Here is a 12,104-nt window from a genome sequence, read left to right as displayed (position 1 = left end):
ATGGACTTTAAAGTTTAGAAGAATGTTTAAGCTTTCTGACAATGTTATAAATATATCTCAAAAAGTTTGTAATCTACGTGATACCATCGATTTCAAACCAAGAAAATTCTTCCAATGCCCACTGTGCAACCCGTTGAACAACAAGACTCGCTCTCTCCTCTCGCAGCGGCCACAGAAACTCTCCCCGAAAAGCAGTCTCCCTCCTGCTCTAAAGTGCATTGCCAGAGCAGATCGTGGCCTTTTGTCTCGCTTGCACAACCCCTACGCCACAGAGAGAGAAGGGGATTTCGAGTTTCAGAGCGGCTTGGACGTATCCGCAGTCTCTGCGTCACTTCATTCGCTTTTGAGAAGTCGACGCAAACGGTTCGTATCCGTGAAGTTCGCATCTGTATCTAAACGAATGACAAGACAAACGATGCGCGTGCGCCGTGTGAATTTCGCAAAGTTTTGAAATAGTCAAGATCTGTGTGATGTGCCTATAAACAGTGCAACTATTAATATAGAAAAACTAGACAAAAAACTTGCCAATTGAAACACTTTTGGATTAGTTTCACGACAAGCAAATCAAAATACACAAGCAAACAAACACAAACAATATGGTTCGCAGTTTGGCCCAGTGGACGAAGACGCTGAGCTTCCCCTCGCGTCTCTCGCCGAATCGCAACTCCAAGGATTGCTCCACATTGGCCGGCCCAGTGCCGCCACCCACTCCGCCCCGGAATAAGACGACCTCGGGCAGTGGCAATTGCGCCACCTCGCGCTCCTCCTCGTCGACAGTGTCCTCGTCGCACTCGTCCTCCCACAGTTCACCCACTCCAGGGAACAACAACAATATGCCTATCACGGAACTGGAACAGATTGTAAGTTTTCTTTAAAAAAAAATATAGAAATATACACTAGAATAAAAGTGTTATCCAAGACTATTTATTAATGATAATGCAAATATCATATCTTTGAAATATTGTCATATACATAATATTTCTTAAATTATCCTAAAATATCTAAAATCCCTTTAGTATTAAATTCTTACGAGTGATCTTTTTATGGTGATATGTTTTTTTTTAAATATATATATATATATCTTAGTTAAACCTATCTACCAATCTTTTTCTTCAACCAAACCTTCAATTAACATATTACATACATAAAATGAGGTTATCGCAGAGGTGAGAGAAGAGCAGTAGGGATCGTATCCGTATCCGTGCCCCTGTGGACGGCACTTCCTGTTTTGGCGAGCCAGCTGTGCAAACATTTAACAACTAAAGCCCGCATATAATTTCCCGGGCCATAAATGCCTTGCCAAGTCCCCAACACGAGTGCATTCCATGCGAGATAAAGCTCATTGACCCAATTGAATGGGGCCCTAGACCAGAGACCAGATACTAGGGCTTAGCCGGCACTTATCATTATCAATCAATCAGTTTCGTAAAGCAAATAGCCGTATGTAGAGCGTGGGGACGTCAACTGATAGCGGATTTCCACACCCGATAAGCGGGCTGACAACTATCGAATATATTTATGGGTTTTCCACACCAAATCGGGTGCAATTAAGCCCCCGCCGTTTTGATGGCCAAGTTGAGAGCAATTTGCCAAAGCTGTGCGACAGATTGCCGGGGCTCAGATCGAACACATGGCAGGAAAATAGGAATACAACACGAAAAAAAACCGAATGAAATGGAAATAAAAATCCGAAAAGCAAACAGGATGTAGACGCGCTTGAACTGTTGAGGATGGGAATACTTTAATGCCTGCAGACAGGCCGATCTTGGGCGACAACATATGGGCACAACGTGGCCCGATTCCCGGTTCCCAGGCAGAAAAAAAAGAGCCGGATCGAATGGGCAAAAAGGTTTATAGAGAGGGATAAACTAAATGCGGTTGTTGAGAAAAAACGATTTAGCAAGAAATGGAAAATGTTTAAGAAATACGGTTTCAAAATAAATAATTATTTCTAGGCTATGATCTCTATTCCAATAACAAAGCATAAATAAATTGAATTCAATTTAAATGCAATTAACTTTTACTCCACCGAAGTTAGTTTTTCCCACCGACTAAAGCCATTTCAATGCAGATTCGAATGCAATCAGAATTCCCGTACTTCGATTTCGCTGGCATTTTTTCGCAATCCGCGTTTTGACATTCTCCCTGGTCAGTGGATTCCGCAGACGAGAGCTGCATTCATTTGCAGACCCAGACCCACTGCGAACGAACCACACCCACGCGGCACGACAAAGTTTTTACAAAAAAAAAACCATTAATAATGAAAAGCCAAGACGACGGCACGAGCATGCCACAGTTTTCATCGGCGGCAGGGAAATGGAAATGGAAAATCGTGACCAGCGGCGACGAGGCGCCGGCGACGCATCTGCGGAAAATGCCAAAGTTGAAGAGCACTTAAGATACGGGAGTCCATTGCAACCGTTAGGCGATGGAAAACCATGGGCTTATGTAAGGCAGCTTCGCATTTTTGCCATTTGCGAAAAAACAAAAAATAACAGAAACAAATCAGCAGCACAAATAAAAACAAGTTTCTTGTTTTGGTTTTGGTCTTAGACTAGCGAATCGCTCGGAAAAGTTGCCCAACGGCTTTTCAGCTGCTGCTGCTGCGGTGCAAAGTACAAACATCCTTGGCCAAAGGTAAACCAGTTAACCAGTTCCAGTTCCACTGATCCAACTGAGCTGACGGGGGCGTCTGCCCTGTTTCCTTGCCCCTAGAAGAGAGATATTCCAGGAATTTCGCAATTGCAGTGCAACCCGTTAAGTGGCTGGATGGGAGCTTCCGTCTGGGAGAATGTTTCCCACCAATCCGGATTTCATTCGCACTGATTCCGTTGCATTTCCCACACTGGGAAGTGGATTAAGATGTGGTCAAGAGATTAGTTAAGCTTGGGATCCATTAAATATAATACCAAACTCTTATTAAGTAAAAATTCAATTGCTTGTTTTTCTGCCATTAAATTAATATAATATTAAACATTAAATATAATACCAAACATAATGAAACTGATCTATTTTCCAACACAACCACCTTTGATCTTGAAAAGTAATCCACTTAACAAGCTCTTATCAACTAGAAATTCAATACCTTGTTTTTCTGCCAGCCTGTAGAACGTGCTGAACCTTTATTTTCACAAACATTTCGCTTTCGATTAGCAATCAATTAGCATATTGCTGGTAATGACACATTTCGCTCTGACTTCGCCTTTGGCTGACTCAACGGATTTCTCCCATTCTCTGACTTTTGGGGACCTTGTCAATGCGAAATATTTACGCTAATGGCAGCAAGAATTTTGGCCATAGTCTGACAACCCCAAAAAAACCGATTGTTAACTGCATTTCCTGTCGCATTTCCAGACAAGCAGCTGCCATCCGGACCAAAAAATAAAGGTCAAACGAGCCACGAAATGCGGCAGCTGCAACAAAGTTCACCTGCCTGCAACTGCAGAAGTTTGGCAACAAAGCCGCAGTATCTAATATATATTTTACGCAAACTAGAACAACTGATCAGTAATCATAGTCATAATTTATCCATTTCTGCGGGCGAACGCATGCAAATTCATCACCGTGATTAACGGGGGCACAAGACAGCATTTAACATGGGTTTTCTTGGTATATTGCGGTATTGCAGGTGCAGAGGGAGCAACAAAGCGGCAACATGGTGTTTTTACCTGTTTAGAAATCAGCTGCTCTGCTCCGCTTTGTCCCCTCTTTTTCTCTCTTCTCAGGTGAAACCAGTTTTCTGGCTTTGGCCATGTTTTGTTTTCATTTTTTTCGTGTTTTGTATTTTGTGTTTTGTATTTTGCAGCTGTCTCGCATTCATCCATTGTGAGTTTGCTGGTGGCTATTGCTGAAATTACATACTGGCTGGGTATTTTGTGAAATTGACAAAACTGCGCATCAGCTGTTTCATCGGTTTCCTTTATTGCTCGCTGCCCGTTTCGCTTGCAAATTCGCCATCGCTGCACTTTTAAATCCGGCATCGATGCACTTTATTAGGTCACCCAAGCAGCAGATACTCATATCTTTGCCAACCTGTGCGACTGTGGGAAGTTTTAGCCTTAGGCAAACACCCCGAAAAAAAAGCGATCTAATTAGTGCTCCAGCTGTGGGTAAATATCAGAAAACATTTAGCACAGTTTTCATAGAGCTTACGATGTTGATACTAGAATACCCATATGAATGCTGAGAATTTCTTGGGCAAACACAGACCGGCGAGTCTCGAAATATAAAAAGCTAATGCCAATGCTCACGTACCAAATAAAAAGCATGCCAGGGGCGTTTTTAAAAGGGGGATAGACCCATGCCAAGTTCCCCACTCCAATCTCTCCCTTTGTGCATTACACAAATGAACGTCAACATATTTTGGTTGGGAATATTTTGTGTTAACTGAACAAACGGAAGTTCTCCCAGCGGGGAATGGTATCTAGGCGGAGGGGGGTTTTACCAATAATGGAAGGTGCTAAGTCCCCTTGCCCCAGAATTTGATGATCTTTTGGTTAGCAGGCCGAGAAATCGTGCTCCAACAGTAGAATAGTAGAACATTCTGAGAAGATAATGCCTGCATTCAGATTGGGTTCGAAATGCTTTGTTTGGCATTTGCTTATCATAAATGTGAAATAATCAAGAGTTCTAGAGCTAATCAAATTGTAAACTTCTATTGTATTTATGTGGGAACATGTAATAATATTTCCCCTAGTCTTTATTATGTTATTATTTAGAGGCAGTTCCTAAATAGACTCAGCCCGATCCCGCATAACTTGGAAACTCATTTGGATAATCACACAAACAAATCACAGAAATCCCAACGGAGTGCAACCCTTTAAATTAAAGTGCCTCCCAATCAATTTGTCTATTAATAAAGCCCCAAGAGTAACAGAACCCAAAAGTTTCGGCTGCCCAAAAACTATCAACAGAAGCATAAACAACAATGGGATGTTGTCTGATTGAAGCCAGGCCGGATCATAAAGTAAAAACAAACTTCTTCGTCTACGAGCGCCTTGAACTTTAAGGCAATGTGGAAATTGGTTGGGGAGGAGTAGGGGAAATTCCAAGTAGGAGGCACATGTCTTACGGGGAATCGAATGAATTCGATGTCTAAAATTATAAATTTGTTTTCCTGCCTATTCCTAACTTCATTTTTATGATCTGCCATGGGCCGATGCACCATCTCCCAAGTGGAGCGGGGAAGTTGCCACTCCAGGAGACTCCAAATTGGAGTTTCATAAAAATAAAACAAAATGCGCCAACTGCTGTTGCCCATAAATAATGCGTTCGGTGTGTTTCCACTTTCGTTGGCCTGAGCATTGATTTGGTTGTCTGTCCGTTGTCCGTTGTCCGTTGTCCGTCTCTTATTTGATTCGTTTTTATGTTATTTTTTAATTACCGAAGCCTGAAATTTGGCCACGCTTTCGTGTCTGAATCGGAATTTCAATTGGCTTTGTCTGCGGCTTTACATAAGAACCAATCAAACCGAATGACTCTGAGCAGTTGAATAACAATATTCTTTATTTCCTCGCTTATTTTTGGCATTAGGAAAAACGCAAAAGTTGCCCAAAGATGGCTTAATTATATAATCATCCAACGAAATCGAGAAAACGACCTCCATCTTTGTGTGGTCCCCCTGATGTGGAAGTCAAAGTAAATTAACCCTAGCAGAGCGGCAAGTAATTGCCACTAAAAAAAGCCTTCCTACTCCTCAGTTTTTTTTCTCCCCTCCTCCATTTGCACCATAATTGTTTGGTTTCCCCGTAAACATTCGGAGCCGGTTGACAAACAGTTGGACGGGGATCAGCTTTTGATCTCTGATCTCCTCGGAGGCTGCTGCATGTTCTTCATTAAACCATCCACATTCACTACATGATGCCGAATTTGTGTAAACATGGGCCATTTGTTTACGGCATCTCCGATTGAGTGGCAGTTACTTCCTGAACGAAGTCCTCTGTGGGTGGTTTAACTCTTCGATTCCGAAAGCCTCCAAGTTTCCAAGTCCAATTACCTAATTGGTCCATGGCCCCATCGAGAGTTCAACCGCAGTTCACCACTTTTCAAGTGACATAAAAATAGCGAAGCAGAGAAAAAAGAGCACAAAACTCGTTTTCACGTTAAATGAAATTACCAGCAAAAGGCGATTCCATAGAAATAATATTTTATTTTTTTTTCCACTACGCCCATTCGGCAGAGGGCAGATGGGATCCCATCCCCGCTCCCTGCTCATGTGTTAATTGCTTATTATATCTTCGCTTTTATGTCTCTGGGACCAGAACCAGAAAACAGATGCAGCGACATGTTCATTTATCAAAAGTCAAGCCACGCTCTTCCAAAGCCCCACGACAAACTGCAGATAAGGTCAATTAAAAGAGTCAACCGGAAATGTCGCGACGCTCGGTTAGGAGCCACAGATCCCATACAACATCTCTCTTTCCCCCGATTTAATGGTTTGTCAAATATCATCAGATCGAACAATTACCATATATCCAAATGTGGGTGGCTGGGAATTCGAAATGGGGGCGTTTTAATTAGATTAGACGACCGCAGAGAGTCATATGCATATATATTTTCACATATATCTTATTTTTCGCACAACAACGCAATTTATTATTTTAATCTACCGGATGTGAAGTCGCACTCCTCTTGCCGTCCCCAGCAATTAAAAGCATAAAGCAGAAGTGCACTGCATAAGGGAAAAACTGGGGATCCAAAACCAGAAGCGGGTGCAGTTCTTTAAAGCCCAAAGTACTACGAAGTCAGTCAAGCGATGGCTGGAGAAGTTGGGAGAGTGCCCGAAAAGAACGTTAGAAGGTAGGACAGGAAGTGCCTGTCTGGGCACTGGGTGTGTGCCTAGGGACATGAGCAGTCATGTGTGAAGAGCCCTCGAGGGAAATGCAGTGAAAAGGTGCCGGGCAGGTAGCTGGAAAATGAAAATCAATATCTGCGATGGACTGGATAAACAGCAAACAGGTCGAGGGGTTCGGGATCGGAAGATAAGAAGTGCCATCTCCTGCCTATCAGGAAAGGCTGGGAAAGCAAATCTGAAACACCTTTATAAGGAAGGGGGTTTCTCAGGGAACTCATTAGTTTCACTTCAACTTCCGCACTTGAAAAGTCAGCTCGCACATGGGTTTCTTCAAACGTTTTGGCAAGCAAATAAGTTCGGTAAATATAGAAAAGGTAATTGAGATAAAGAATATTTGTAAGAAATAGGCATAACTTGTATATTATAGCATATTTTTAAGAAATTTAAAAGATTTTTCATTAAACTAACCACCGTTTTCCCTTCTTTTATTTCAGATCTATCCCGGTCCCGATCCCAAGCACATCATGGGCTCCCTGGTCTTCTGCATTCACCACAAACAGGGCTGCAAGTGGTCCGATGAGTTGCGAAAGCTGAAGGGTCACCTGAACGCCTGCAAGCACGATGCCACCCAGTGTCCCAACAAGTGCGGAGCCCAGATTCCTCGCATCATGATGACCGATCACCTGCAGTACACCTGCACGATGCGGCGAACCCGCTGCGAGTTCTGCCAGTCGGAATTCTCGGGCGCCGGACTGGAGGAGCACAACGGCAGCTGCGGCCAGGAGCCGGTTTACTGCGAGGCCAAGTGCGGCCAGAGGATCCTGCGCGGTCGGATGACCCTTCACAAGTCCAAGGACTGCGCCAAGCGGTTGAGACGTTGTGCCCACTGCCAGCGGGAATTCTCGGCGGACACACTGCCCCTCCATGCGGCCCAGTGCCCCCGGGCTCCGTTGGCCTGCCCCCAGAGATGCGATGCGGGTCCGATTGCCCGCGGTGAGCTGGAGACCCATCTGCGGGACGAGTGCCAGTCGCTGGCCGTGTCCTGCAGCTTCAAGGAGGCGGGCTGCCGCTTCAAGGGTCCCCGCCAGATGCTGGAGGCCCACCTGGAGAGCAATGCCGCCGCCCACCTCTCGCTGATGGTGGCACTCAGTTCGCGGCAGGGTCAGCAGATCCAGATGCTCAAGTCGGCGGTGTCCAAGCTGTCGATCAACTACACGGGCACGCTGCTGTGGAAAATCACCGACTGGTCGGCCAAGATGACGGAGGCGAGGGGCAAAGATGGCCTCGAGCTGGTATCGCCACCCTTCTACACCTCCCAGTATGGCTACAAGCTGCAGGCCTCGATGTTCCTCAATGGCAATGGTCCCGGCGAGAATACCCATGTCTCTGTCTACATAAAGGTCCTGCCCGGCGAGTACGATGCCTTGTTGAAGTGGCCCTTTTCGCACTCCATCACCTTCACGCTGTTCGAGCAGGGCGCCCAAAGTGGCCAGGGCGGCGTGGCGGAGTCCTTCGTGCCGGATCCCACCTGGGAGAACTTCCAGCGACCGTCGAACGAGCCCGATCAGCTAGGATTCGGCTTCCCGCGCTTCATCTCCCACGAACTGCTGCACAGTCGGCCCTTCATCAAGGGGGATACCGTGTTCCTGCGCGTCAAGGTGGATCCCAGCAAGATAGTGGCCGTCTAGGGGAGCCACTAATGAGCTAAGACATTTACTCGACTTGTGTAAATACTGTGTATTTAAATTTATGAGTAAATCGCGGGGATTTAGTAGCCTAGTTCAGTCCCAGCGGCAGCTTCCGGCGACGTTGGCCGCAGGCGCTAACTGGCCTTGGAATGCCGACCGCTGGGCCACTGCGTCATAGTCATACTCGTTTTTCGTTTAGGTTTTAGCAGTGCTGGAATTAAACCAAAGCATACTTACGCATCATCCAACCCATTATCGTACGCCTAAGTTCGTGTCTTAAGTCTTTTGCTTAGAGATTTGTATTATTGCGCGCGATGCGATCACTTTCAAAAGATCTTCAAACTAGACCGTACGCTCAAAATCAGTTAGACCATAAGTTGCATGTACATAGCGTTAGATTCGGAGCAGCCGCAGCAACCGCAAGCCTAGTTCTAGTTACTAGCACCTAGTTAGTTAGTCTAAGCCAACGCATTAGTCATTAGTACCATGAACACGAACATAAACATGAGAATCCAACTTTCAGCTTAGTCAAATAAGTTTATGTTTAAAAGCTACAAAGTCAGACAAACAATAAAATGAAGTAAATATAATACAAATTGTACTTTTGTGTGTTTATTTGGTTGGTTGGGGGGTTGTATATTCTCAGGATGCAACTCATTTGTTACATTTCACGGATTGAGCTACTCATCTTCATCGACGAACTTCTTACTTTCGTTGTAGTCCACTTTACGAATGCTGCACTTTCTTTTTCCATCGGCTCTTATTTTATGTGTAAGCTTGTGCTTCTGAAGATGCTGTTTCGTTATAAATGACAACGGGCAGTGGTCACAACGGTGGGGTGACTTCTTCTTGTGCCTCACATAATGCGAATAAAAATTATTCCAACTCGCAAAGGCCCTTGGGCAACGAGTACATTTAAAGGGATCATCCCTCGAATGACTCGCCTTATGCTTTTTAAAATCGGCTTTTATTCGAAATGTCAACTGGCATTTCGTACAGTGGAATATTTCGCCCGGCGACTGACTCCTTTGAAATTGTATGCATTTCTGCACACGAATGTGTTTCGTAAGAGTAGCTTTTTTTCTAAACTCTTTCTGGCACGTGAGGCACTTTAAGCACAAGTGACTCTGGTAGTGTTGCCTCTGATAATGCTCGGATTGAAAGAGCTTTTTACAATTGTATTTAAGACACTTAATAGCCTTGAAAGCGCAGTTGTGGCATTGAACTTCCTTTTCAGTTGGGAAGGACTTGTGGCAGAGGGAGCATTCTCCATGAATCTCCATGTGATCATTAAGAAGCAAATTGTTTGAGAAAACCTCTGGACAGTCAGGACACTTGTAAGATACTACCGCAGGCTCCTTTTTCGGACTATCATGTGTCCGAATGTGAATTTCAAGCAAGTCGTGGTGCAGGAAATTCTGCGGACAGTAGGGGCACTTGTAATGTGACAACTTTTCCTTTTCCTTATCCTTATGTGTTTGCATGTGATCTTGAAAAAAACTGTCGTATAGGAATATTTTTGGACAGTATGGGCACCTAAACGGGGGTGTTTTTGTATTTTTTGTGTTATCCTTCGTGTGCATCAGCTTGTGCGCCTCAAGATTCCCGGCTTTAAAGTATATCTTTGGACATTGGGGGCACTTGAGTGGAGGAGCTGGCGCGATAATGGGTTTACCATGAGATCGAATGTGATTTTTATATTTGGATGCGTATAAGAACATCTTGTCGCAGTGAGGGCATCTGTGCGGCGGTTCTTTGGTGCGATCTAAATCACCATTCTCCTCGTGATTACGGAGGTGAATTGCTAGAGATATGTGATCCGACAAAACCAAAGTACAATGGTAGCAATGAAATGTTGGCGACACTGCGCTGGGTGTTGCCTTCTGCTTTTGCTTGGATTCTCTTGATTGGACTTCCTCGAAGTGGTCTTCCTCGACTGGCTCGTTTTTTACCTGGATTAAATCTTCCTCGACCATCTCGTTTTTCGGTTGGCCGAATAGCTGCTGATCCCTATCGTTGGCTTGCATACTTTCGTACGCATTTTGCACAAACTCTAGGCAAGTTGGACAAATAGTTTCGGGAGATGAGTTCCCCTTCTCGATTCGCAGCTCGATGGACTGTGAAATCATAGTGGCAATGGTAATTCCAGACTCCTGCGTGTCATCAAATATATTGACCATGTGCTCGTGCTTCTCCTGGCAAACCAGGCAAGTTTCCATCGCAGACTCTTCCAGGCCTTCTGTTATAACGTAGTATTCTTCCTCCTCAAGAACCTCTTCCTTAATTATGAGATCCTCTTCAGCTATCGTTACATTAACTGCGGGCTCCTCCTCAAGAGTCTCTTCCTTAACTATGGAATCCTGGTTAATGACATTTTCCCTATCTGCGGATTCCTCCTGTAGGACATTGTCCTCAATTATGATTTCCTCTTCCTTGATTTGGACTTCCGACTGGTGTTCTGTGCCAAACACGTCCAATTGCAGGCACAGCAGGCAAATGATCTTCGGAACTGAATCTCCACGCTTGACCGACAAGCCTCTTCTTTCTTTGCAATATTGGCACACATTATCCATGGTCCTAGAATCAAATAAACCAGGATAAACCAAATAAACATTAAAAAAACTATTTCTTACCAGTAGTTTGTTTACCATTTCCAGGGCTAACAATCTTTAATCAAATGCACGAGTCACCTTGTTTCGAAGATGGTATTCGATACCACTGTTATCGATTTATTTGTATATGTTAAATTAGGGGGATTCCCTAAACTGTTGAATTGCTGAATTGTTGAATTTTGGTCAGCTGTTAATCAGCTGTTCCATACAAAGTCAACTTTCAGAAATTTCAGCAATTCAACAGCCTCGGGGCTGATGAAAATTTTGTTGAATTGCTGAAAAGCCAGAGTTGTCACCTTTTTTTTAAAAGTCGTGGCAACTCTGTAACATTTTAGTATCACCAGTACGCATTATTTATTTTAAAATTAACTTAGAAAGCATATTTGTGGTTCTTTTTACCTTGGTAACACTTTTAGACAGTAACTAGCGATAAAAAATCAAATTGTACATGCTTTAAGTTCCGTAAAACTTTTCAACAAATAACAGCTGTTTGAAAATTCAACAGGAACCATTTTGGGTCGTTCCCTTAATTGCTGAAATTTTTTGTTGAATTTTCAACAATTCAGCAATTCAACAGTTTAGGGAATCCCCCTGTAAATTGGACATTTAAATAGTTAATAAAAAATTAAATATGGTCATAGGTAAATTAAATTTAAATCAACTATTCATATTTATATTAACTATGACCAAATTTAACTTTAATATTTTAAATATTTCGATAGTTATCGCAGGGATTTTCCGGTATTTATATACTACCAAAAATACCACATGCAATTTTAGGACCTTTTGCCTACGCGTTTTCGCAGGGATTTTTCGGTATTTATAGACCACTCAGATAACGATGAGACCGCTCCCAGGCCTGTGGAGAAACACGTGTTTCACAAGGGGCTTATTTTCGTACCGTAATAAAACGTGTCATAAACCCACGTTATACAATTTAAATCTTCCGATTTTCCTGAAGCTTTTTAGATATGTTTACAACTGGGATATTTTGTGTATAATTTGCCGCTT

The 12,104-nt window shown here is 43.6% G+C and overlaps 3 protein-coding genes across 3 annotated transcripts in view; 1 reads left to right on the top strand and 2 right to left on the bottom strand.

Annotated features, from left to right (window-relative positions):
• LOC138912520 (uncharacterized) overlaps positions 1-12,104 on the bottom strand; it is a 38,498-nt gene that overhangs the window by 25,806 nt on the left and 588 nt on the right. The window lies entirely within an intron of this gene.
• On the top strand, positions 353-9,082 carry Traf4 (TNF receptor associated factor 4). Its single transcript, XM_017142288.3, has 2 exons — positions 353-860; positions 7,288-9,082. The coding sequence occupies exons 1-2, from the start codon at positions 597-599 to the stop codon at positions 8,479-8,481; spliced, it is 1,458 nt and encodes a 485-aa protein (XP_016997777.2). The 5' UTR covers positions 353-596; the 3' UTR covers positions 8,482-9,082.
• Positions 9,035-11,190, bottom strand: LOC108057839 (zinc finger protein 25). The gene is made up of 2 exons (XM_070219374.1): positions 11,115-11,190; positions 9,035-11,058 (listed from the first exon to the last, which is right to left on the bottom strand). The coding sequence occupies exon 2, from the start codon at positions 11,052-11,054 to the stop codon at positions 9,162-9,164; it is 1,893 nt and encodes a 630-aa protein (XP_070075475.1). The 5' UTR covers positions 11,055-11,058; positions 11,115-11,190; the 3' UTR covers positions 9,035-9,161.

The sequence above is a fragment of the Drosophila takahashii genome, chromosome 2L, assembly GCF_030179915.1.
Source record: "Drosophila takahashii strain IR98-3 E-12201 chromosome 2L, DtakHiC1v2, whole genome shotgun sequence".
Lineage (NCBI taxonomy): Eukaryota > Metazoa > Arthropoda > Insecta > Diptera > Drosophilidae > Drosophila > Drosophila takahashii.
Note: the sequence above shows the minus strand (reverse complement) of the source record. Positions and strands in the feature narration are given on the sequence as shown.